General features: G+C 41.1%; 1 protein-coding gene across 1 annotated transcript; it reads left to right on the top strand.

The window, feature by feature from the left end:
• Positions 1 to 12,145: 12,145 nt before the first annotated feature.
• On the top strand, positions 12,146 to 22,048 carry LOC115391575 (forkhead box protein P2-like). Its single transcript, XM_030095848.1, has 15 exons — positions 12,146 to 12,304; positions 14,062 to 14,166; positions 15,110 to 15,190; positions 15,587 to 15,638; positions 16,096 to 16,273; positions 16,714 to 16,818; positions 17,043 to 17,130; positions 18,201 to 18,332; positions 18,931 to 19,114; positions 19,203 to 19,273; positions 20,260 to 20,361; positions 20,478 to 20,599; positions 21,551 to 21,620; positions 21,731 to 21,849; positions 21,928 to 22,048. Exons 1-15 carry the CDS (start codon positions 12,146 to 12,148, stop codon positions 22,046 to 22,048), a joined length of 1,689 nt encoding a protein of 562 aa, XP_029951708.1.

Here is a 22,048-nt window from a genome sequence, read left to right as displayed (position 1 = left end):
GACTGCAACCCGACCGGCGAACCGGCGCACGGGCCAACAACGCGGCAGCCCATTGGCTGGCGTCCACCGACACGCCGCCGAACTGACAGCGCGTCGTCCAATCACAGAGCCGGAAGCGCACTCCGGCTCGTGTGCGTGCCGTGATAAGTTCAGGTACATTCTGTAAACATCACAACTCATAATCTGGGGCAACACAAGAGGGAAATATAATCGAATACCATCTTATTCTACGAACAAAATGTTATCAGAACGACAGAATATGTACTTACATTTCACAGTTTTCAATAGACAGTCTAGCTATCAATAATAACAAGCCGAAATAGATTCCAGTGGGTGTCCTATATCTCCTGTTTATACCTCTTTACATTTCATCTTTCAGACAGGAGCTGCCCAGGCATCCAACAAAAACCTACCAGATTTGAGCCATCCTCTTCCCTCGAGCTATTAGGACTACCAACACAGGGTCAAGACTCCTGTATGAGACAACAGGCAAACAACCACGATCTCACAATGCACTCTTTTAATATTCTTCAACTTATCTTCAGGAGAGGTAGTAGTGTCTTCCAACATCCACTCCTCCTTTTTCACTGACAGCTGACATGACTTGGAGACCTGCCATGAGATGCATGTTCAGGTGTAATGTGGACATGATGTGGTCAGTAGGGCGTACAGCAATTCAGCAGCTACAGTACAAGAGAGAGAACTCTGACTACCTGGCCTGAAGTGAAATAATGAGATTAAGCCCAAACATGGTTTGTAGTCTGTTAGGAGAGAGCACACAGTGTTTTCTATGCAGAGAAGTGTGTAAGAAAATCACTTCAACACTGACCCCTCAACCCTGTTCTCAAAAAAGCTCAGCCTGTTATCTCACACATCCTTTCTGAAGGATAATGATGACCATTTAACAACAGTTCAATGGATGGGAAAAACTTTAGAATTGCACTTATGATAACAAAATCTATATTGTGTGTTATACCTTTTTAATATACAGGTAAAACAATATGTTCTGAAGCAGCAATTTAATGCTCAAATATTCATCCTCTAAGACCTAATGTAAAACATCTATGCAATTATTTTCATAGCAATAGCTTTTCAGACAATTAGGCGTTTATATCTAATATTTTTCATTTCTGTGCATTAGGTTTTACTCAAAATAGATGTGTACATAGTGCCACCCAATGGTTTTTTTTTTTTTAGTTATCTCATGCAGGCCGTATTTTTCAGTCAGGTTTTTCACTACACTATAGTATGGAACTTTTAAACACTTTTTTACTGGCTTTGTTTTTAAAGGTATATTCACTGTGAAGTACAGCTGCAGCTGTATTTACAAGGTTTGTTATCCAAACTACTTCAAAATTCTTTCAAACCCCTCGGTAGTACGTGACTATTTCTATCTCCCAAAATAACATGTAGCACATGATGGTTACTGCACTGTTTATTTAGCTGCAGAAATCCCTGCTGGATTCACTGTAACACTCTGTTGGGGATTTCATTTTAATATTGTCACCCAATAGTGGTGTGGTGGTCTGCCAAGTCTTCTTTAAAAACATTTCTCATGTTGCATGTTAGTTTTATTATTTTGTATACATACATAGCACATAAAATGTCCACTTAACGAAATGTAAAAGTATCTATGTCAACGCTAATGTTTCCAAATAAAAAAGATATTATCTTGTCACAAGTACATTTGATTTATCACTCAAGTAGCCTTATAAACACCTGATGAGATATGGCAGATATGGCATTGTCGTAAAGATGACAGTTGGCTGGCTGCCCTTTGTTTTAGCTGTTGTACTTTTTAGCTTTCAAGCTGTGATTCAACAAGTGTGTCATCCTGAGCACTGACGATATATGGCCAAAACCTGTATCTTTGGTTGTTGTTTTTTTAATCTTAAATAAAGATATGAATCCCTGTCAATAAGACAACAAAGAGCAACAATATAATTTTAGTATGTCTAGTCAGATCATAAATGAATCCACAAGATATATTATGAATTGCTCTCGGTGGCTGTAGAAATAAATATTTGCAAAGGGCAGTAATCTTCACCGAACAGTCTGACATGACCTTCTGTTTGACTTTGTAAAAATGTTACTGTGTTCCCTTTCAAGAGAGAGTGGTAATCCTGTCAGTGGATCGCTCTCAAATCCTCTGGTAACTTTATTCTGGCAGCTGTGTTCAGCTCATACGGCTAAAAGCCAAAGTTGAAAACAGGGAACAAGAACGATATGCAAGACAAGTGACTTATTTTAATTTGTTGTTGATTCATTCTGAAACAAAATACTCACCTACATGAAAGCTGTCAAAGAACAGATCACTTTACCAGACCCAGCGTCAAAGTAAATCAGGGCTCTGATTAAAATATGTCCTGTTCTGATCAATGGAAACAAGCCTGACTTTCTTTGCCAAAGGCTTATAACGCAATAAAGAGATCTATAGAAAAAGTATTAAAAAATATTTTTGTTCTCCTCTGTCTCATTCTCATGTCCTTTTAATAAATCTCCAGCTCAGATAAACTGTATGTTAAATAGTGGTAAGTGAACTGTAAGTTATAAGCTCAATGCAAGTTCAAGTTTGAAATGTTTTCAACACCTCTGATGCCAATTTGTTGAATAATTACTAGTAATAACGACACACCCGATTTGAAGACAAAGCAGAACAAGATTAAAAACGAGAAACATTTCCACACATAAGAAACAGCCGGACTAGAATCTGGTTTCTGTGTTCTTTTTTTTTCAGTTTCAGCATATGACCCAGATCGCTGATATAACATAACATAACATAACACCAACTGCATTTGTCAGCACTTTCTTTTGTAGAGCAACAATCTGCAAGCGACCTGTTTGCTTGCAAATGATTCACTGTCAGCCTCTGCCATTTTTACCTCACCATGATCACACCATGAGGCTTAATAGAAAACACACAATTTAATTTTGCATCTTTAATCCACCTTTATCAGCACCACACCAATCTAACAAACAAGCAATGAAGGACCCCACTTCCAAAAAGGTTCACAATGTAATGCTGACTAGGTCAGACCTACTTCATGATACTTCAGTCTAGTGGGAGTAACACATCTGAAAAAATTTGGAACAAAAGCGACAAAATGCTGTAAACGTGACTGGTACAAAAACACAACCCGGGGAATTATTTTTCCTCTAAATGTGTGACTTTTCAGGTCAGAAAAAGGGCTGAGAGCACCGTATTTCTGTCAGAACACATCAGTTTCACATTTCCATCCTGCGGAGATCTCAGAGAATCAGTGATCACAGTGAACGCAAAGAGACCAATCTGCATGTACTTTATTGTTATGAAACTAATTCTAAATGCATAAATCTCTCATTTCTAGAAGCAGACACACAGCACACTGATATGTTTAACTTCCACCTCAAAAGAGAATTTAAATGATCTGCAGAACTGATTATTTTTGAGCAATATTTTTCAGTCTGATGGCCGACGTGACACTGAGCCTTATGTACAGGAAAGCAAAAAGAAAATTGGTTCATACTCTTGACAACAGAGAGCTAATGTCCTCCCATAGGGAATATACAGTATTTATTTTGATATGTGTCTATATACTTTTAAAAAAATGCCCATATACTTGTCTATTGTGTGAGTTTGTTTTGTTTTTTGATCATTACTGGACAATATTTAAATTTACCATTGTACGTAGAAAAATGTGCATCACCTTCCACCCGGAGAGTCCATTTTGAACATCATTATGACTGAAGCATGTTTTTAACATATAAATCATCCAGTTCTGTTGTTGTTTTTAGCTGGTTGTCTCTCCCCTTGACAGTAGAGCCAGACCACAGATATCAAGTAGAGCCCAAAACAGGCAAGAAAATCATAATGGTATGCCACGACTAAAAATACCACTAACAAGGTGGTGTATAACAATGTTTTTGAGATATTGCTGCAGGAAAAAGTATCTTTCCACCATGAAATACTTTGGTTGACACTTTCCTGTCCACTTGACGCTGTCAGAGCTGCTGCAGCAGCAGCTGTCGCTGCCTCCTCCTGATTCTCCTGAAGGTAGCTGAGTTGCTGTTCTTCATCCAGAGACTCGCTGATGGATGGCATCGGTGCGGACAGCAGTTTGCTCTTGCTTATAGAAGGCCTTTTGCTCGCAGTGATCCCCGTATCATTGTTCCTGTCTTTGTGGGCCTGGGCTCCGGAGCTCACAGCCCTGAGACAGTGCATGTACAGCTCCACCTCGTCGTCTGAGTCAGACTCGGATGAAGCGCCGTCGCTGCTCGCTTGGTCGTTTTCAAGTCCATCCGTCACAACGCACATGTCTCCTGGATCACTCTCTGCTATTAGTGGGTCATGTGTGACTTCCTCCTTCTCTTCCTCCTCTTCATCCTCGACCTCCTCCTCCCTCTCCTCTTCTTCCTCTTCACGGAGGCAGATTGCAGTTTGAAAGTGTTCATTTAGTTTTCCTCCATTATCTTCTTTGTCAGTTACTCTCCCGTTGATTCCCTCCTGTGCATTGTTTACGACTGCAGACAAATAATCGACTTCAGCCATATTTTTTATGACTTCCAAACTTTCTTCCACTCCCCCTTCTTCACTATCCTCATCATGTAGTGTGATGCTTGAACCTGCGTTGAGACTGTCGTCTCCTTCAACTAGCGTTTCCTCCTTGTGATGTGGACTCACTTCAGTTCCCTCCGCTGGTCGTATCTGGTCCCCACTCCTCAACCCTCCTTCAGCTTCATGGTTGATCTCAATTCCCATTTTTTCATTACCATCTTCCTCTTGTTCTTGTTCATTCGTTCCTTCAGAAAAGATTTTCTCAAACTCTGCAGAATGTTTTTTGTTCTCTTCTGGTTCCAAAGTTTTCTCTACTTCAGTCTCCTCAGCCAGCTCTGTGTCTTTGGCCATCATTTCAGTGTTTGTGTTTTGTTGATAATCTAACTCTATCTCTATATATGTTGTTTCTTCTTCTCTCACTATTTCCTCTGTCGTATCCTTTCCTATCCTCTGATCGTCTTCTGATCTCAACTCTCCATTTTCTTTTACTCCCAGAGATATGGTCTTCTCCATTAATTCTTCTACTAATTCCTCATTTTCCTCCTGTTTTATAACCTCCTGTTTTATTTTTATGTTCTCAACATGTACAGCATCTCTATCCTCTTCACCTATCATGTTGTTTTCTTCCTCTTCAACCATGGCTTCCCAGTTTTTCACTCCAGTAAATTCTGTGAAATCAATGTCCTCATCTTGTTTCGAGACAGGAGTCTCCTTTCCAGGATGCTCTTTAATATCTTGACCTTCAAGTCCCACCGAAATGACGTCCCCATGCTTTTCATCCATGTTTAACCATGTTTCTGTCTGTGTGACATCCACTTCGCCGCGTACCTTCATTTGACCAGAGGGTTGTGTCTCCTCTCCCTTGGAGCAGCTCGTCTCTTCTTTGTCTTCTTTAATATCGTCCGTCTCTCTGCGAGTTTCCAGAGGCGAGTCAAGTGCTGCAAAATCTGCTTTCTCAACAAGTGTACAAGGAAAATGGTTACTCACAGTTTCTGTAGTAACTGTATCATTGTGATTTAAATCTAATTCATGTTTCACATCAAGTAATTCATCCTCTCTTACAGGTGTGTCCGTCTTCGATACAGTTACTAAAGAGCTACTCAGCTCCTCACTGTCTATTTCTCTGCTGTAGGTCGGTTGTTCTGTCTCTTCAGTAACCTTCTCTGACACTTTCTGACAGGATTGAGCGGACACAACTGATGATGGTAGACTGATCTTGGCTGCTTGTGTTTCGTCTCGGTTAGTTTCAGTCTGACTGTGAGTGTGCTCTGGCAGCAGCAGCTGTGATCTCTCCGCTGCGATCTGGCCTTTGAGATCTGTGTTCTCTGGAGATACGTTAGATTTCAGCAGATCTTCATTTGACATAGTGTTTCCAGTCTGGGGAAGCTCCCACATGTCCTCCAGAGGAAGGTTTGGACCTTGAGATGTACACACACGCTGTCTCTTCTCAGTCTCATCAGGAGTTTCTGCACTATCTGCAACTCTGTTCACAATCAAACTCAAACTGTTTCCTTCTTCTTGAATTGGTCGGTTTAGTGGGAGATTTAGAAATTTAAGGGTCGACTCCTGATTGTTACATTCTTCCTCCTCAACTTCTCTATTGTCACCTGTAGCATCTGATGGGTCGATGCAGCCATTTTGTCCTCCGTGAGGATTCACGTCTCCGACGTTCAGTCTTTCCCAGACAGGATTCCCCCAGCTGGCTGCGTCCGTACTTTCACTCCCCACTCGGCCAAACACCTGTTGATACAGCGGAGCCACCACAGTCCCAAATGTGAAGCAGCCGGTCTGGCTGACAAGACTCTCACTGCTCACTTCTGGTATGCTGTTTGCATGTGAATCACTCTTATTTAGATTCTGATTGCTCTCCTCAGCTCTGGTGACAGCTGCATCGATATCTGGCTCTCCTGCGGGAGCAGACTCATTATCGGAGTGGGTCAGCGTGTCTCGAAGCTCCGAGGCACTCTCACCTCCTGGTAATGTATCTGAATCAGCTGAAGTGACGGCCTCGGATTTCACTGACTCACTGTTGGATATGTAGTCGTGTGCTGTTGACGTATCATCGTGGAGGAGCTTGCTACGCCTTTCAGCCGGTTCAGAAACGGACTGAGAGCCTTCTGATTGGTTCCTGTCAGACAGTGGTTGCACGTCTCTGTGGTTTTCCTCTGGATTTTTATCTCCAGCAGCCTTCATTTCTGAAGTAGAGCCATCTCTTTCAGTGTCATTCACTCCTCCTCCTCCTCCTCTCTGGGCAAAATAGTCCTTCACTCGGGCCATCCGTGCAGCCTTTCTGCGACTTTTTCGGCTGCTGTTTTGTCTGTTCTCCATCTGTCCATCAACAAGAATAAATTAGTTGCAGCTTTCTCACACATCAACCATGCATTTGTTTCTTTTTTTTTTAAGTGAGTTGAAATTTAGAGCTGCATGTTTCTTAAGACATGTACGACCAACAGCATGCATGTGAAAATACGACACTCCGAGGAAGCAAACTGGAAGCACTAAGTGTCCTTTACATGCACGGTACATTATGTATTGCTGGTGCTATTCAAGCTCCAGTCATGTGACATTCTTTCAGAAAGTGCAAGAGGGGTCAGGTGAAGTTTTCTGTTTCTCTTGTGCCTCATAGGCTCACTCTAAGCTCCCTGTCACGGCTAATAATACATCAATCTCATCAAGTCACGATCATAAATGAGGCACACTCAAAATAATCTAAACCATAGGTCTCATCTGATATTTGGTTAATCCCACTGTGTTACATAACCTGCATAGGCGATTGTATTGCATGAACACAGTTAGGTTTCCCACTGAGTGATCGTTTTCCTTTACTCACCAGGAGTTTCTGCTTTTGTTCCTCTGATGTTCCCGACTCACTGTTACAAGTTTTGATGACTGGAATAGTCCCTACTTCCGGTCCGTGGCTGGACAGAGCTGGACAAAGTGGACATTTTACATTTGCAGTACTGATAGAAGTGACATTTCCTCAACAATAAAAAGTAAAGTGCAACTTTGTCATGGCACAATCAGCAAAATGAATATTCACCTGTTGAATTATTGTCCATTGATGAATCCTCCATTGGTGAAATGTTTTCCACAGTGGAGAAATTCTGACTGAAAATTAATAAAGATGCATTCAGTTAGAATTAATCTGTGTCTCTTTCAAGGGAAAAAAATATATCAGAAATTTTGCTGATGGTGTTCCTCAGTAAATTAAATGTGCAGACTGTATTCCTTTTTTGAGAGGACCGTTTTTTCATTCACATGCATGTGTCTACATGGATGTTTAAAACAATTTTTCCTCATTTTGATCTTAAAGTGACTCACTTAAAAAATGAGTTAATTAAAAAACTGTTTTAACAATGGTATAGCAACCAGTTCTTGAGTACTGAGTACTTGTCAGTACTGAGTTGTAGTCGAATAAATCAAATTGCAACAGAAAGGAAAACCGGCCATGATGATCTTTAAAAACCTCTCATCCTCACCTGATGGTTTTAAGGCAGCTTTTCTTGTTCAAGGTTTCCTTGCATGGTTTCCTTTCCTCATCTTTCTTTCTGTGCTGACAGAAAACCACGTAGTTCCTGTTGTTATTGTTGGACCAGAATGTGCCCATCGGAGTCTCATATCGCAGGCAAAAGTCAACCCGAGCTCCCTGTTCCCCAAACGGAGGCACTAAGGTGAGCCTGAATGAGAAACAGTCCGTCACGCCGTCGCTGGAGCCGTGGATGTACTCTGCCAGGAGGTCGAAGTGGGAGGACCACGAGTCCAGTGTGGTTCGGATGTATACCGCCTTACTGAACGACACGTTGAGGACGCGTATTACCCCCTTAAGTATTGTGGTCCCTTGAAGTAACTCAAGTGTTTCCAGCTCTACTTTCTGCTCCCGGACGTTGGCGAAGAGCTCTTCGGTCGACAGCGGACGGGAAAAGGTGAGCGGCGAGAGGAAGTATTCTTCTGCATCGCTGCCTTCGCCCTCGGAGGATTCGTATCCAGGCAGTTTGGGTACATCCCACGTGTCAAACTCCTTCACCTGCACCAAGCTGAGGCCTTTGGCATCCGCAAACGACACTCGTCTGGAGCCGCACGGGGGAGGCTCCGGGTCCGAGTCCTCGTCACTGACAGAGGTCTTCCTCCGAGGGAGCGGGGATGATTTGGGCCTGATGCCGATGACTATCTCACCCTCATCATCGTCCAGGTCCACGGAGCTGAGGCCCGGGACTCCTAAGAGGTTACAGGCCCCAGAAGAACTCGGTTGTCCCACAAACTCCATGAAGTTTAGCGTGAGACAGTCAGCGAGAAATGACTGCAGTGCTTCTGCATCTGGCAACTGACATTCAACATGCTCTGACTTAACAGATGGAGTCCAGTTACAGATGACATTGTTGCAGGGGCCAACTCTATAAATAGGCCAGAGGGGACTCGAGCTATGTCCAGTAGTCTCAGCTCTGGAGAAGAACATGTCAGACACTTGCTTCATTGAGTTTTTCTTTTATTGCTTTAAACTTTACTCAAAATTAGATTTTCTTGCTGTGAGACTGCAGAAGTTCCTTAATGTTTTCTAAACACTTGTAAGTTCTGCTTACATGAGCTGAGATTTCCCCAGAGAGTCATAATGATAAAACAGGAGATTTACCACAAGAGCTATTTGGGTTTTGTTTGTTTTGGCTCATAATGGGTCACATGAAGTTTAAAACAGAACTAAAAGACTTTTTCATACAGTGTGGCTTTCTACAGTTATCCCTATTGACCACCTGGTGACTTTCTGGATGGAGAAACAGTGAAAGTCTGATATGTAAAAACAACCATTCTACATACAGCCACGTTTTTATCCAAAAGAAAGAAATGATGATCACTGCCCTCCTTTGAACAGGATGGATGTAAAACACACGCAGTACTGTTCCGCTGTATATTTTGCAACATTCTGTCAGAGGATCTGAGATCTGCCAAAGATCAGAAGTTACAATAAAAAGAAAACACTAAATGCAGAAGAGAGGAGGCCAAGCTAACATCTACAAGACATTCCACAAAAGGAAAGAGAATTTTATAGCATTAGATGTAGGACTGCAGCATTATAGAGGAGAAAAAGGACGACACTGCCCTCAGTAAACAGTAATGCGATTCTTGGAGCGTCGGTGTTTGTCGGGGGCATTCCCCTACCTGAATGAGACATTTCCAGGGTTATGTGGCATGAGAGGAAGCATCCCAGTCGCCCTCTGATCTGTGGTCTTGACAGTTACCCCTGCCGGCACATGGCTCCGGTCAGCAAAGACTTCAAATCCCCTGTTCTAATGAGGCAACTTTTGGTCCAATCCCTGGACTGTCCTCCAACATAATGGGACAAATTAGAAAATGGAAACTTGGAAGATGGAAATTACTTGGAAAGATTTTCTTCCTGCCAATGGAAAAAACAAAAACAAAACAAAAAAAAAAACTTGAATACAAAGAGAAGGGCAGGTAAACACTAATCCAGTAGGTGGCAGAAAGTTACCTTGATAACAATATCTACAATTCACCCAGTAATTGCTCCCAAATTCTCTCATTCTGGAAGACATATTCTGCCAGATGTTATTCATATAAGGTAAATGTACAACAATAATTCACATTTTCATGATTTTTTTTTTTTTTACCTTGTGCCAACCTGCACTGTTATTCTGTGAAGAAATGAATCATGTTATTCAATCATTTTTATATAATGTTAAAAGTACTAAACTGTGTCTGCACAAAGCTGGAAAAAATGGAAATAGGGTTTTTGCCTCAAACCTTCTGATCTTCTTGTTTCTCTGTATTGTATTCATTTATTTATATGAGCTCTGCATCAAACCATGACACATGCATCACACAGTTGGTGCATGGAGAAAATATTATACATGAGCAACAGCAATCTTTTTAACCAAGAAATGATTTTGCGGAACTGTCTTTTGTGCACAAAGTTAATCATGTCCTGAACAGGTCTGGAGTTATTTCCAGGGCTGTTTGTCAGTGTGGATAGACATCTTTACTCCAGGGTACACTGCATTTATCAGCGGCCCAAATTAAAACACTTTTATTTGTTTTTTTAATAGATACACTGATGTGCTTTTCAAATAAAGGTGCAGTAACAACTGTAAATAGCCCTTTGATAACAGTTTGACAGTTGTGTAGTTACAGAGCGTCTTTTGTTGTTCAAAACGCTCAGATACTGCATATCTAAATAAAGTCACAGACAACTATACTTGTCTTCTCTGAAAGAAAGGAAAAAAAGCTTTGTTTTTTCATTTAGGACAATCAATGACGCCTGTTTTGAAGCATCTTTAAAATCATATTTTTCATTAGATTGTGTAAATCTATGAATATCAACAAAGAAAAATGCCTCCATCAAGAGTTCAGACTGCAAAGGAGATGGAAAAAAAAAACACAAACTCATGCTTTGTGTGTGATGCACATCCTCGTTTTAATGAGCCAAGCTTTTAGTATTGCAATGTAATAAAATTAAAATACTGTTGAATTTAGAAGGCTTTTCAGTGATACTGCAAAACAAAACTGTGCAGCTATCGAAACACATCCAGTAAATGTTGTTACTTTTGCATGATTTTAATTATAAAATAAACATTTTCTGTGGCTCCAGTTGATGTCTTTCGTTCTCCTTCATTGTTTCACATGCTGGTAACTGACTGTGAGGCTCACCGCCACGTTTACTGAGTGACACTGGGACTCCTCCCCCTCAGGTAGACGCACAACTCCATCAGTTATCCTCCATCCTCACCAGAAAACTGCCTGACTTGGAGACAAAAACTCTGCCTGACTGCACTGAATTCAGCCATCCACCTCCACGGTAAGCAGCTTCTATATACTGCATTCATCAAAGGGACGACGGCGCCACGGCCCTATTTTATGGATGATGTGATAAAAGCGTGTGTATTCAACAGCTTTTAGCTCCATGAACTTAAACTTGTTTGTTTTTCTTTTGCGTTTTATCTCTCATTCATGGAATCATTTTTATTACTTTGCATGGAAATCAAAGGTGTTAATGTATAAAATGTTAAAGTGATGAAATTTTGTTTTATTCTCATAAATGCAATGCTGCAAACCCAGCAATCTGCGTCCCACGGTGACAGTTTCAGACATGATGTTCTCAATTATATAATATAGTTTTAATGTGTAATAACTGTGATATTCATCACAATGTATTTATTTTTATTAACATGATACTTTTCTGCTTGATTTAAATAACTGTCATCTTCACTGAACTTTTTTCTAAATGAGGTAAAAATGGAAGTTTAAGACTGTGGCATGTCTATGCACGTGCACACGTTTAGAAATGTACTTTTCATCTGGAATGTAAATTATCTTCAGGTCACTTCAGTGAATTTTAAACATTAATATAAGTCTTTCTTTTTTTTCAGAAGAGCAAAATGCATTTTCGCTTGAGATACTTAAAGTGTAATCCTGCACCCTATAAATAAAAATTTGTGTATTTTGGCAGTTCTGAAAAGGCAGTCCAAGTTTCTAAAACTGAATTGTGCTCATGGAGGTCACATGAATTCAGATTTGAAGTGTGATGGAGAGATGCATCTCGCGTGTCTGCGTCTCGCAGCTTATCTCTTTGTTTGCTGATGTTCTTTCAGGACTGGAGCTGAAATGCCTGAGTCTCCCCTCAGTCCCGCGGCTGCTCGTCAAACCCCGGCAGCCAGCAGCCTCCTCAGTCACACAGACAACAGAGCGGGAGAGAGGGCGTCTAATGGGGACTCCTGCAGCGGAGTGAGTGCTGAAAACTGGCAGACTCTCCACCACAAACAGGTACGTTGGTGCTGCCGCTCCGTTTCTCTTCTGCTTCGTCCTTCAGCTCTTCCTCCTCCTCTTTATACAGTCTTAGGCAAACACACGTCAGGAGAGGGAGCTTGCAGGTCCATAGTGGACGTCCTCTGACAGGACACCAAACCCAGAGCCTGCAGCTCTGTTGACAGTGCCAGAGGCTCCATATGAGATCTGGTGTGAGGCGGGAGTTGACACGCAGAACTCTTGTTTGTCCTTTATTATTAGTTTGTGAGTCACAGCCTGGGAGGAATAATTGTGCGAAGACCGAGGTCAAACAGATGCAAGTGAAAGGCAAATAGGCATGGCCCAAAATAATTTTATGGTTGTCTCAAGCAATTCTGTCCCTGATAGTCTTAATCTAAGCGATCAGCTGAGATGATGAACACTCAGCCAGCATTGTTTCTTTCGGTTTGTTCTCTCATCTCTTCGCTTCTGCTTTTCTTTTTAATTCACTTTTCTGTGAGCTGAAAGTCTGCCAGAATTGTAATTGTGTGATGTGAATGCTTAAACATGCTACTTTTGTAGTATTTCCAGCTAATATAAAAACTATATTGAGTGACAATGTCTTAGTTGTGCTGCTGCAACATTGTCTGATTGTCAGAGCGCGATTGTAGTCGCCAGAATAGGATAAAGACTTGAGATATGAATATTTTTCAACTTGCAAACTGCAGAGAAAATTTCCAAATGACAATTATTTACAGTGAAGACTGGTTTTATTGTGATAACAAAAAGGAGCGACCTTCATCTGAAATGTATTTCTTTTTTAACTATAGCATCATGAATGGCCTGTCCGTGGTTTATGAAGCGACATAATGCAGCCGTCTGGGCATCACTGCTTTCTTTAAAGCTGTTCAAAAGAAAACCGGATCTCCTTTATTAGTGATAAATCTTGCTTTTGTAACTCTATGTGATAATTTGCTCACTGACAAAAACTTTAAAAGTGATGTATGTGTAATGTGAGCGTTTTCTTTTACACACGCTGAGTTTGTTCGGAGCTGGGATGGAGCTTTTCAATTTCAGCTTTTTTAGCAGAAGAAGATTTTAGTGGAGTGATCTGAGTTAAGTTTAGAATATATTTTTGAGCTAAAGACACATCAAACCTCCTCTCTGAGGTGGAATCAGCGGTTTGTTGCTTTTTCTCTCCGGCTTTCAAGCCAAAAACAAAACGTGAGACGTTATCTCAATAGACTGACCACAAAAATACAGTTCTGAGGTCCTTATTCTTCTTTTATTACACCCAGCTGTCAACTGACATATATGTTACTCCTCTGCAGACATGGTATATATGTCTTTATGATGTTCGTATTACAACTTGTTGAATGTGTAAGTGTCTTTTGTTGTGTCTTAATGCAGTCATGGCAATTGTTGCTGCCTCTGTTCCACTACAGAGGGAGACAATCACGGCGTTATTTGTCACTCCATCAGTAACAGATCACAGATCGGTTATTATTCTGCCAGTGTTTGCCTTTATTAATACCCATACACTTCTATTAAGAGCCACAACAAGCATGAAATTGTGTTGCTAATTAACTGCTGGTCTTATCTTCCCCGTTTCATTTAGGGTCAATGACACAATCCGGCATGATGATGTTCACAAAAGGTTGACAACACTGTTGTGTAATTGGAAAGATTCCCATTACTGTTGATCACCTGACACTTACCTCCAGTCTCCCTCATCCCCTTGACTCTGCTCTGGAGATTGTGCTCTTTTAATGATTGCGTCCTTCCTCTCCCGGCAGGTCTTTCTGGCTATGATGGCTCCTCAGCAGATGCAGCAGCTTCTGTCCCCAAACCAGCTGCAGGCTCTGATCCACCAGAAGCAGCAAGCCCTGCTGCTCCAGCAGGTACCGAGGCCGTTAGTGCTATTGTTGGAGGTCCAGGCCAGTGGTTCTCATGCTTTTTTGTTTCCAGCTTACATTTTTCTTTAAATAAAAATACCCAAAGCTCCTAAATGGTACCGCACTGACCAAACTCACACTGAATAACACCAGTAAAATAGTCCTATTACATCTAATTGTGAAAAACCTTATGCTCTGCAATGCTTTTACATTGTGGCTCTTTTTATGCTGCAGTTGCATTTATCAAATGAATCTAAAGTTGTGCATTTAAAAAAAAAGGCTGATTTCATTCTGTAATGACTAATTTTTGGCAAACTGATGTAAAAAAATGACAGGAAGGAGACCTGAGGAAAATCTGACTGCCTCTGCATTAGCTTACTGGTCTCTTTCAAAACAGAAAATTGCACCTTAAAATAAATAGATTTAAAAAACAGTAGTATTGCTTCTACTTCAAGCAAAAAGCTTTGAGTTGAAGCGATGTTAGCCTCAATATTATTACCTTAAACAATACAGTAACTGCTGCAGCTCACATGTCAACTGAACCGTCAGCCTGAACTGCAGCAACACAAACAAACTGCATTCAAATTTAATTTCCATCTTCTATAACTTAATTTTTTCACCAAAGTCCGACAAGGAAAACTACACTGAAATTTTTTGCATCCATTCCTGTGCTCAAATGAGATTTTTGCTCTTGTTGCTATAGTCATATAAACCTTCAGTCTGGTTCTCTCTGTTTCTTTTGTGTGAAATCTGTCAAGAATAACTCCTCATAAATAACCCTTCTTGTCATTCTTGCTTCTGACTGATCTTTAAATAAATTGGCTCATTAGCTGCAGTGGTAGTCGCTGATTCTGGAGAAAGACTGACAAGAAGCAAAAACACTGTGCCTGTGGTTCTCGTGATTTGAAATCTCTGAATGACGAAGAAACGTGTTTTCGTTTTTCTCCAGCAACATCTGAAAGACTTTTACAAGAAACAACAGCAACAGATCCAGCTACTTCAGCAGCAGTCCAGCAAGAAAATCAAAGAAGTAAGTGCCAAACCAATGTTGTTTTAATTTGCAAAAAAATGCTAATTTAGGAAAAGATCGTGGTGTTGATAACATATAAGGTGCATGTAAAAAACATAACAGCAGTAATAAATTAAGAATAGCTTATCCCATCATATTCTAATCATTTTTATATCGAGTATCATAATAAATGTATTATTCTTGACCGTTCAACGAAAGTACGATTGAATTGCAGAAATTTCCAGGCAGAAAATCGTGTTGACTGTACTTGATATAACACACTGTTCATGGAGATGTAGGGTTTAGAAGCTTTCAGATCATAAGTGGATATGTTGAAAGCTTCTTGTCTTCTCCTCCCTGCAGCTGCCTGCACAGCAGCTCATCTTCCAGCAGCTGCTTCAGCTTCAGCAGCAGCAGCAGCTCCTCCGCGCTCAGAGGCCGGCGCTGTCCTCACCTGCACTCTCTCCAGGTGTTTACACTCTGGACCTCTGAATGTGTCCTTCCTCAGCTTTTGCTCACGTCTCCTGTCAGCTGTGGAAATGTTGATTTTTTTTTTCTGTAGTAACAAAGATCGTCCTTAATATTGAGCTACAGGTGGATGAACTGAGAATAATGGACAGTATCACAGTTTACAGTCTGCAAATATGTTTTGGGTAGATGTATATCCATCATGTAATATCAACATAAAGACTTCAAAATGATCACAGCAGCCCAAACAAACAGAGATAACATGAGAAATATGTTCATACCATGCTCAGACAGAGTCTTCAATGCCATACAATGTAGTTAATGTCACAGTTGTGGAAAAATTTGCCCCCACTCCCCACATTTCCCTTTTTTATGCATGGATTAACAAACCCAACATCCACTTTTCTTTGGCTTTGCTAACAGTACCGCCGCCCTCTGTGTTTTCTGCGCTGTTGCAGCCTGTCTCAGCCCTGCAGACATGCAGCAGATATGGAAGGAGCTCACTTTGGGGCACAATGAAGAAAAAACCTCAACGAAGGCCAATGAAGACGCTTCTGCTCCCAAACTGATGTCCCCTAAAGTCCCGGGGCGAGCGAGCGGAGACCAGCAGCCTCTCTCTCCTCGCAGGGCAGAATGGTGAGAGCTTTCTGTCGGAGCCTGCAGCTCTCCTCACCACTCTGACTCCTTACAGGCATCAAAGACCTGTCACCAGTCGACATTTTCTTTCTCTTAAGGCGCCGGTGGGGAGGTGTTTGCTTTGAGACTTCTCTTTTAATTCCCCTTGGGACGATATATTTTGTATTGTTTGTTTGCTTTGTGTTCCGCCACCCGAAGTGGTTCAGCGAAGATAAAGTTTACATGACTACAGTACATGTCCCAAATCAAAAGTAAATAGTTTTCCGTTTATTTCTCGGAGCGCCCTTCCACCTCGCTCTGTCATTTCACGCTGTCTGCAAAGAAAACAAAACACTCTTCTATCTGTTTCATTGCTGTTTTGTAGTCTGGCTGCTGCAGATCGCTGTCTTTTCTCTCTCTCTCTCTCTCTCTCTCTCTCTCTCTCTCTCTCCTCCTCTCAGCTCTGCTAAAGATGATCCCATCGAGACACACGTCCTCTTCGGTCACGGTGTGTGTAACTGGCCTGGCTGTGAGTCCGCCTGTGAAAACTTCAGCCAGTTTGTCAAGTGAGTTTCGACTTAATCCCCGTGTTCTTAACTCCTCTGCAACAAGCCGCCTTTTTCCTGCTGTTATAATGTATATTAATTCAACCTTTCTGTTCATTCTGATTAGAAACTTTACTTAAAATCTACAAAATCAGCAGTTAATTTGGTGAATCAATACTCTTTTGGCCTCCTCCTCAGAGAGCTGCATGCTGATATGAAGGGATGATTGTTCCTGTGTGTTTCAGGCACATGAGGCGAGAACACAACCTGGACGACAGAAGCACGGCGCAGTGCAGAGTTCAGATGCAGGTGGTTCAGCAGCTCGAGCTTCAGGTCGGAGTCCGGAAACCGTCCTCAATCTGTGCCTCAGAACTGCTGCGTTTTCTTTTCTTTTCTAAACCCTTTGAATTGTATTTATTCATGTTTTCAGCCAAAATGAATGATTCCATGGAAATTATAGCAGGAAGATGCATTCATTATGTATCTGGAATGAATGGGCCTGAACTATCAGTTTCTGCGAGTTTGGTTTAGTTTAATATAAATAAAGGAATTTTTTCACCTTCTGTGACATTTACAAAAACCCCACTGGATGCTTTACGCTAGTAATTTTCCCATTCAAAGAACCATTTAGAGGAAGGGAATCCCTAAAATATGTAATACAAAGATAAATGGATAATACAAATGTAAATTTCCTCCCTTATCCTAATGGAACAGAGAAATTCTTCAAAGAACTTTCAGAATTATTACATATAAGTTTGCAAACCTTGTTTTGCTTGATTCCTCCATAGAAATACACTCAGTGTAGAAACTTGAAGGTTTCAATCACAGAATGTGAATAATATATATAAATAAAAGCATTAAACTGGCCAAAATGTCAGACAGTTCTGGCATAAAAATATCCATAAATTTAATATATCTAAATTATATATATACATATATATTATATCTAACTAAATTTATGGTAAAAAAATAAAATTCTACCTCTCGAATACTACAATAAAATAAAATAAATATGATTTCCAACTAACATATTTTGAGAAAACTGCAGTACTTGCATGCGTCGATGGGCAAAACAAAACAGCAGGTCTGATCTGAATGTTTAGTAATCCACTATCAGGTGGAAATCATTTAGTTGGAAGAAATGATGCTCAGAACTTTCTATGTTCTTCATAAAAGTGTCTTATATGACAACAAAGAAAACAGTGGAGTTTGCAGATGCGTGTGGTAAATATTCATGTGCCGTTCTGTCGTTGCTGGCTCTCAGCTGAAGTTGGGCCCCAGCAGGAAGTCTTCCTTTGCCGTGTTTGGTTCACGGCTTTCAGTTTCAATAACCCCTGTAGAATCGCTCTGATGAGACGCCATCCTGTCTGATCTCCTCTTCCTCCCGTCGTCTCCTCTAACAGCTCTGCAGAGAACGGGAGCGTCTGCAGGCGATGATGGCTCACCTGCATCTGCCGACTCTGGAGGCTCGGCCGCTCTCCGCTCCGGCTCAGACGCCCCGGTCGGGTCCGCCCGCTGACCCGCGTGGGCCGCAGGTAGATTGATGGCCTCGACGGTCGTCCTGTACGGCGGGGGGTCGAGTAAATGAGCCGTGAATCTGAGAGGAAAACACCAAATGTGTGGTGAAACTGACACTTATCTGGAGGCGACTCCATCTTCTCCAGCACTGATGAAGATGCTGCCACTCTATAATTAACCTGCTGCACTCCTGAAGTATGCCGTCATCTTCTCTGAAACATTCCAGATTCAATCACAAAGACATTTTTGGGGGTTTTTCCCATTATAGCGCTCCCCTTTCTGCCTGTTGACGGTCTCCCTGCTCTGGTGTCCAGCAGCTGGAGCCAGACGTCGATGATTGTGTTTTTCAGACAGCAGACATGTTCTGATTATGTGGCAGCTAATCGTTTATTAATCTTGCAAATATTGCACTGTAATCGCAACAGCCACCAAACAATTTCACCCTACAATTAACAGTAATTGGCTCCCTCACCGTTGTGATATTAGCAGAATCACCTCTGAAGAGGCGGATCGGATCGCTTTGTTCCACCCAGTTAAAAATCTAACACTCTGTTTTGTTTCTTTTGTCACTCCCTCTCACTCTCCTTTGTTACCATCTGCTTCTGTGGCACTCAGCTGGGCTCAGACGGCGTCAGAAACAACAGCAGCAGCCCGTCAGACCCTTCCCAGGCGTCGCCCCGGCTCCTGGACCCCGTCGGCTCCCCGTCACAGGGGTGTGAGGAAGAGCTGCTGTCTCGCTCGGCCTGCGCCGGGGCCATCAGGCGCCAGCACCACCCTCTGGTGTTCTCTCTGTCCTCAGGTGAAGCAAAAACATGTTTATCCAGACAATAAATAAATCCAGAAATCAGTGGCAGGTTTTTCTATTTGACTCTTTTGTCTCCTTTCAGAAAACGAATATGAGCTTTACAAGAACACTGACATCAGGCCACCGTTCACCTACGCTACGCTGATTCGACAGGTACGTTCAGCCACTCGGATCTGACTTTAGTTTGCGCTGGTGATGAGATACCGAAATTATATGAACCATGTTACTGCAGATGACTGGATTTGTTTAGACGTTATGGTTGGAGAACTGATAAATGAATGTGCAGTGAGTTCCTCTGGTCTTTTTATCAAGATATCATCACAGTTCATCAATATTACTGTTTTTGAGAACTCTGGAGTGAATCTTCTGTGTGATCAGTCACTCATTAGTGCCACAGTTGATATATGGGCAATAATATCTCCAGTTTTTTTTTTTTTTTTTGCTTCGAGATAGATTTTGAATAGGGTTAGCGTTAGGGTCAACACTCTTGGAGTTATTATCTCGACATTTGGCAATATAAAGTAATTTATGAGTTACTCGTTTCAATGTTTGAAGATTTAAAAACGTGTTAAAGTCTGGTTAAAAACATTTGTGGCCTTTCAAAGTTAGCAAACTCAAAATACTTCTCTGTGCTGTAAGAATACGAAAAGAAATATTCTCACTTAATTCACAATTTGGGAATTTGGATATGAAACTTGTTTGCAAGTTGCAACTACTTGTGCTTCACTGTGGATAGTCACTACTATATCTGTTATATTTTTTGAATATGTTTTATAATCTATTTCATATTCATATTAATGGATGCATTAATACAATAGTTATAATAATAAATAGAATTTTCACAAGTTTTCCTTTTATGTAAAGCCTATCTCTTTATTCAGCACAATCATTCACTAGTATATGAAGCACCCATCATGAGTTTATATTGATATTAAAATAGGAAGAAGGGCAGAAGTTATAAAGTATGGGCCCTTTACTGCTAAAGAGTTTAATCTATAGCCAAAAAAAGGCTTGATATACATTGAAATGTCAGAGTGATGTTGAAAAAGCCTGTAAAAGAACCAAAATATTGATTCATCGAATTCCTCTGGATTTAATTTAAAGCTGTAACTCAGATTTTTGTCCCTCTTTGTCTGCAGGCGATTATGGAAGCATCAGACATGCAACTAACACTAAATGAGATTTACAACTGGTTCACACGGACGTTTGCTTATTTCCGACGCAACGCCGCCACTTGGAAGGTACCGCGCTCGCAGATGATTAACTCTGTGTTCCCACTGTGTGTCACGCCTTATTTATGCGGCATTTATTCCTCGATACCTTCCCTTCCCTTCTGCTCTGATTGTCTCTGAATCAGAACGCCGTCCGCCACAACCTGAGTCTGCACAAGTGCTTTGTGCGCGTGGAGAACGTGAAAGGCGCCGTGTGGACGGTGGATGAGGTGGAGTACCAGAGGAGGAGGTCCCAGAAGATCGCAGGGTACAAGCACAGATCTGAGTGCAAATGTGATCAGAGTTTGGACATTTTTAATACTTTGTCATCAATAAAATAAGGTTTTAAACATGGAGCCCAGACACATAGAACTACCGGGATGGAAGAAACATATTACAAATGATCACATTGTTTTAATCAAATAGTGTTTTTGGCTATATTTGTTTATTAAGTTATACTTAAATGCAATTTTATTGGTGAAATCTACTTTGATTCTTTTAAAATCACCACTTTTTCATTAACAGAATTATATTTTAATTTTTTAACAAACAAATGCCAGTGTGTAATTTTGAATTAAATTTTATTGTTAGTCTGAGAAATGTGTTTAGATATCCAGTGCAGGTAGGTTGAATGATAACTCTGCCGTTGACGATCCAGTAAAAAAAAAGGTTAAGAAAAGTCATCACTCTGATTTTAGTCAACTACAATTTAACAGTGGATTAATGTGGAACTGAATATAATTTGAGAAATTTATCAGTCACACTTGAGTAATAAGTTCAAATAGCTTTCAACTTAATTTAGAGTAGATCTTTATAGATTTACTTTTTTTATTCAGATTTAAAAAAACAACTTTTTTTTTATTCTTTTAAGGTGATATTTCTAAGTGGACTTTGGAGAATTGTGGATATGTGATGTACAGTTTACTAGACAAAACAGATTCAATTAAGTTGATTTTTTTTTAACACTATAGGAAGACAAGAGTGAAATTTGTAGTGGCAGAATTTATAATAAAGTAAAATGTAATGAAATAAAATAAAATAGTAATCAGTGATCTCAATAAATAGGCAAATTTGTCATTAAAAAAACTATAACAGCCTTTTTCTAACAACAGAATTCATTCGTATTTTCTTCTTAAAGGTGGTCTTTATGGCTGTTATTGACTATAATCCACATTAGTTACGGCTGTGCTGCGTTACACGTCGCTCTGTTTTCCTCCAGGACTCCGTCGCTGATCAAGAACGTCTCGTCTCATCTGGCTTACGGCAGCGTTCTGAGTGCCACTTTGCAGGTGAGCGCACGTGAGTCAGTGCACCTTTTGATCGGCGCTGTGCCGATCACACGCGCCGGATCTGACGGTGTCGCGCTCACTGCTTCGTTGTCGATCAATCTTCTTCGTAGACGGCGCTGGCGGAGGCGTCGCTGCCTGGATTCAAGAAGGAGAGAAGCTCACTGAGTCAAACGACAGACAGCAAGGCGGCAGACGGCGGCAGGAACGACTTCCCTCCACGAGTCCAGCAGTGAGTCCAGTTTCAGACCATCTCTGAAGAATTCCCCATGAAATCTGTCTAAATGATTTGTTCCCTCGCCTCCTCCAGGCCAGTCTTCTTCAAAGACGAAGATCTCAACGATCAGGAGACCCTGTTGCCGACGCTGAAGCCTGTCGGCCCGCAGCACGACGTGACTGAACACCAAGATCACTTGTTTGACCTTGAATGA

The sequence above is a fragment of the Salarias fasciatus genome, chromosome 7, assembly GCF_902148845.1.
Source record: "Salarias fasciatus chromosome 7, fSalaFa1.1, whole genome shotgun sequence".
In the NCBI taxonomy this organism is placed as follows: Eukaryota; Metazoa; Chordata; class Actinopteri; order Blenniiformes; family Blenniidae; genus Salarias; species Salarias fasciatus.
The sequence above is the reverse complement of the archived record's forward strand: the minus strand, read 5'-3'. Positions and strand labels throughout refer to the sequence as shown.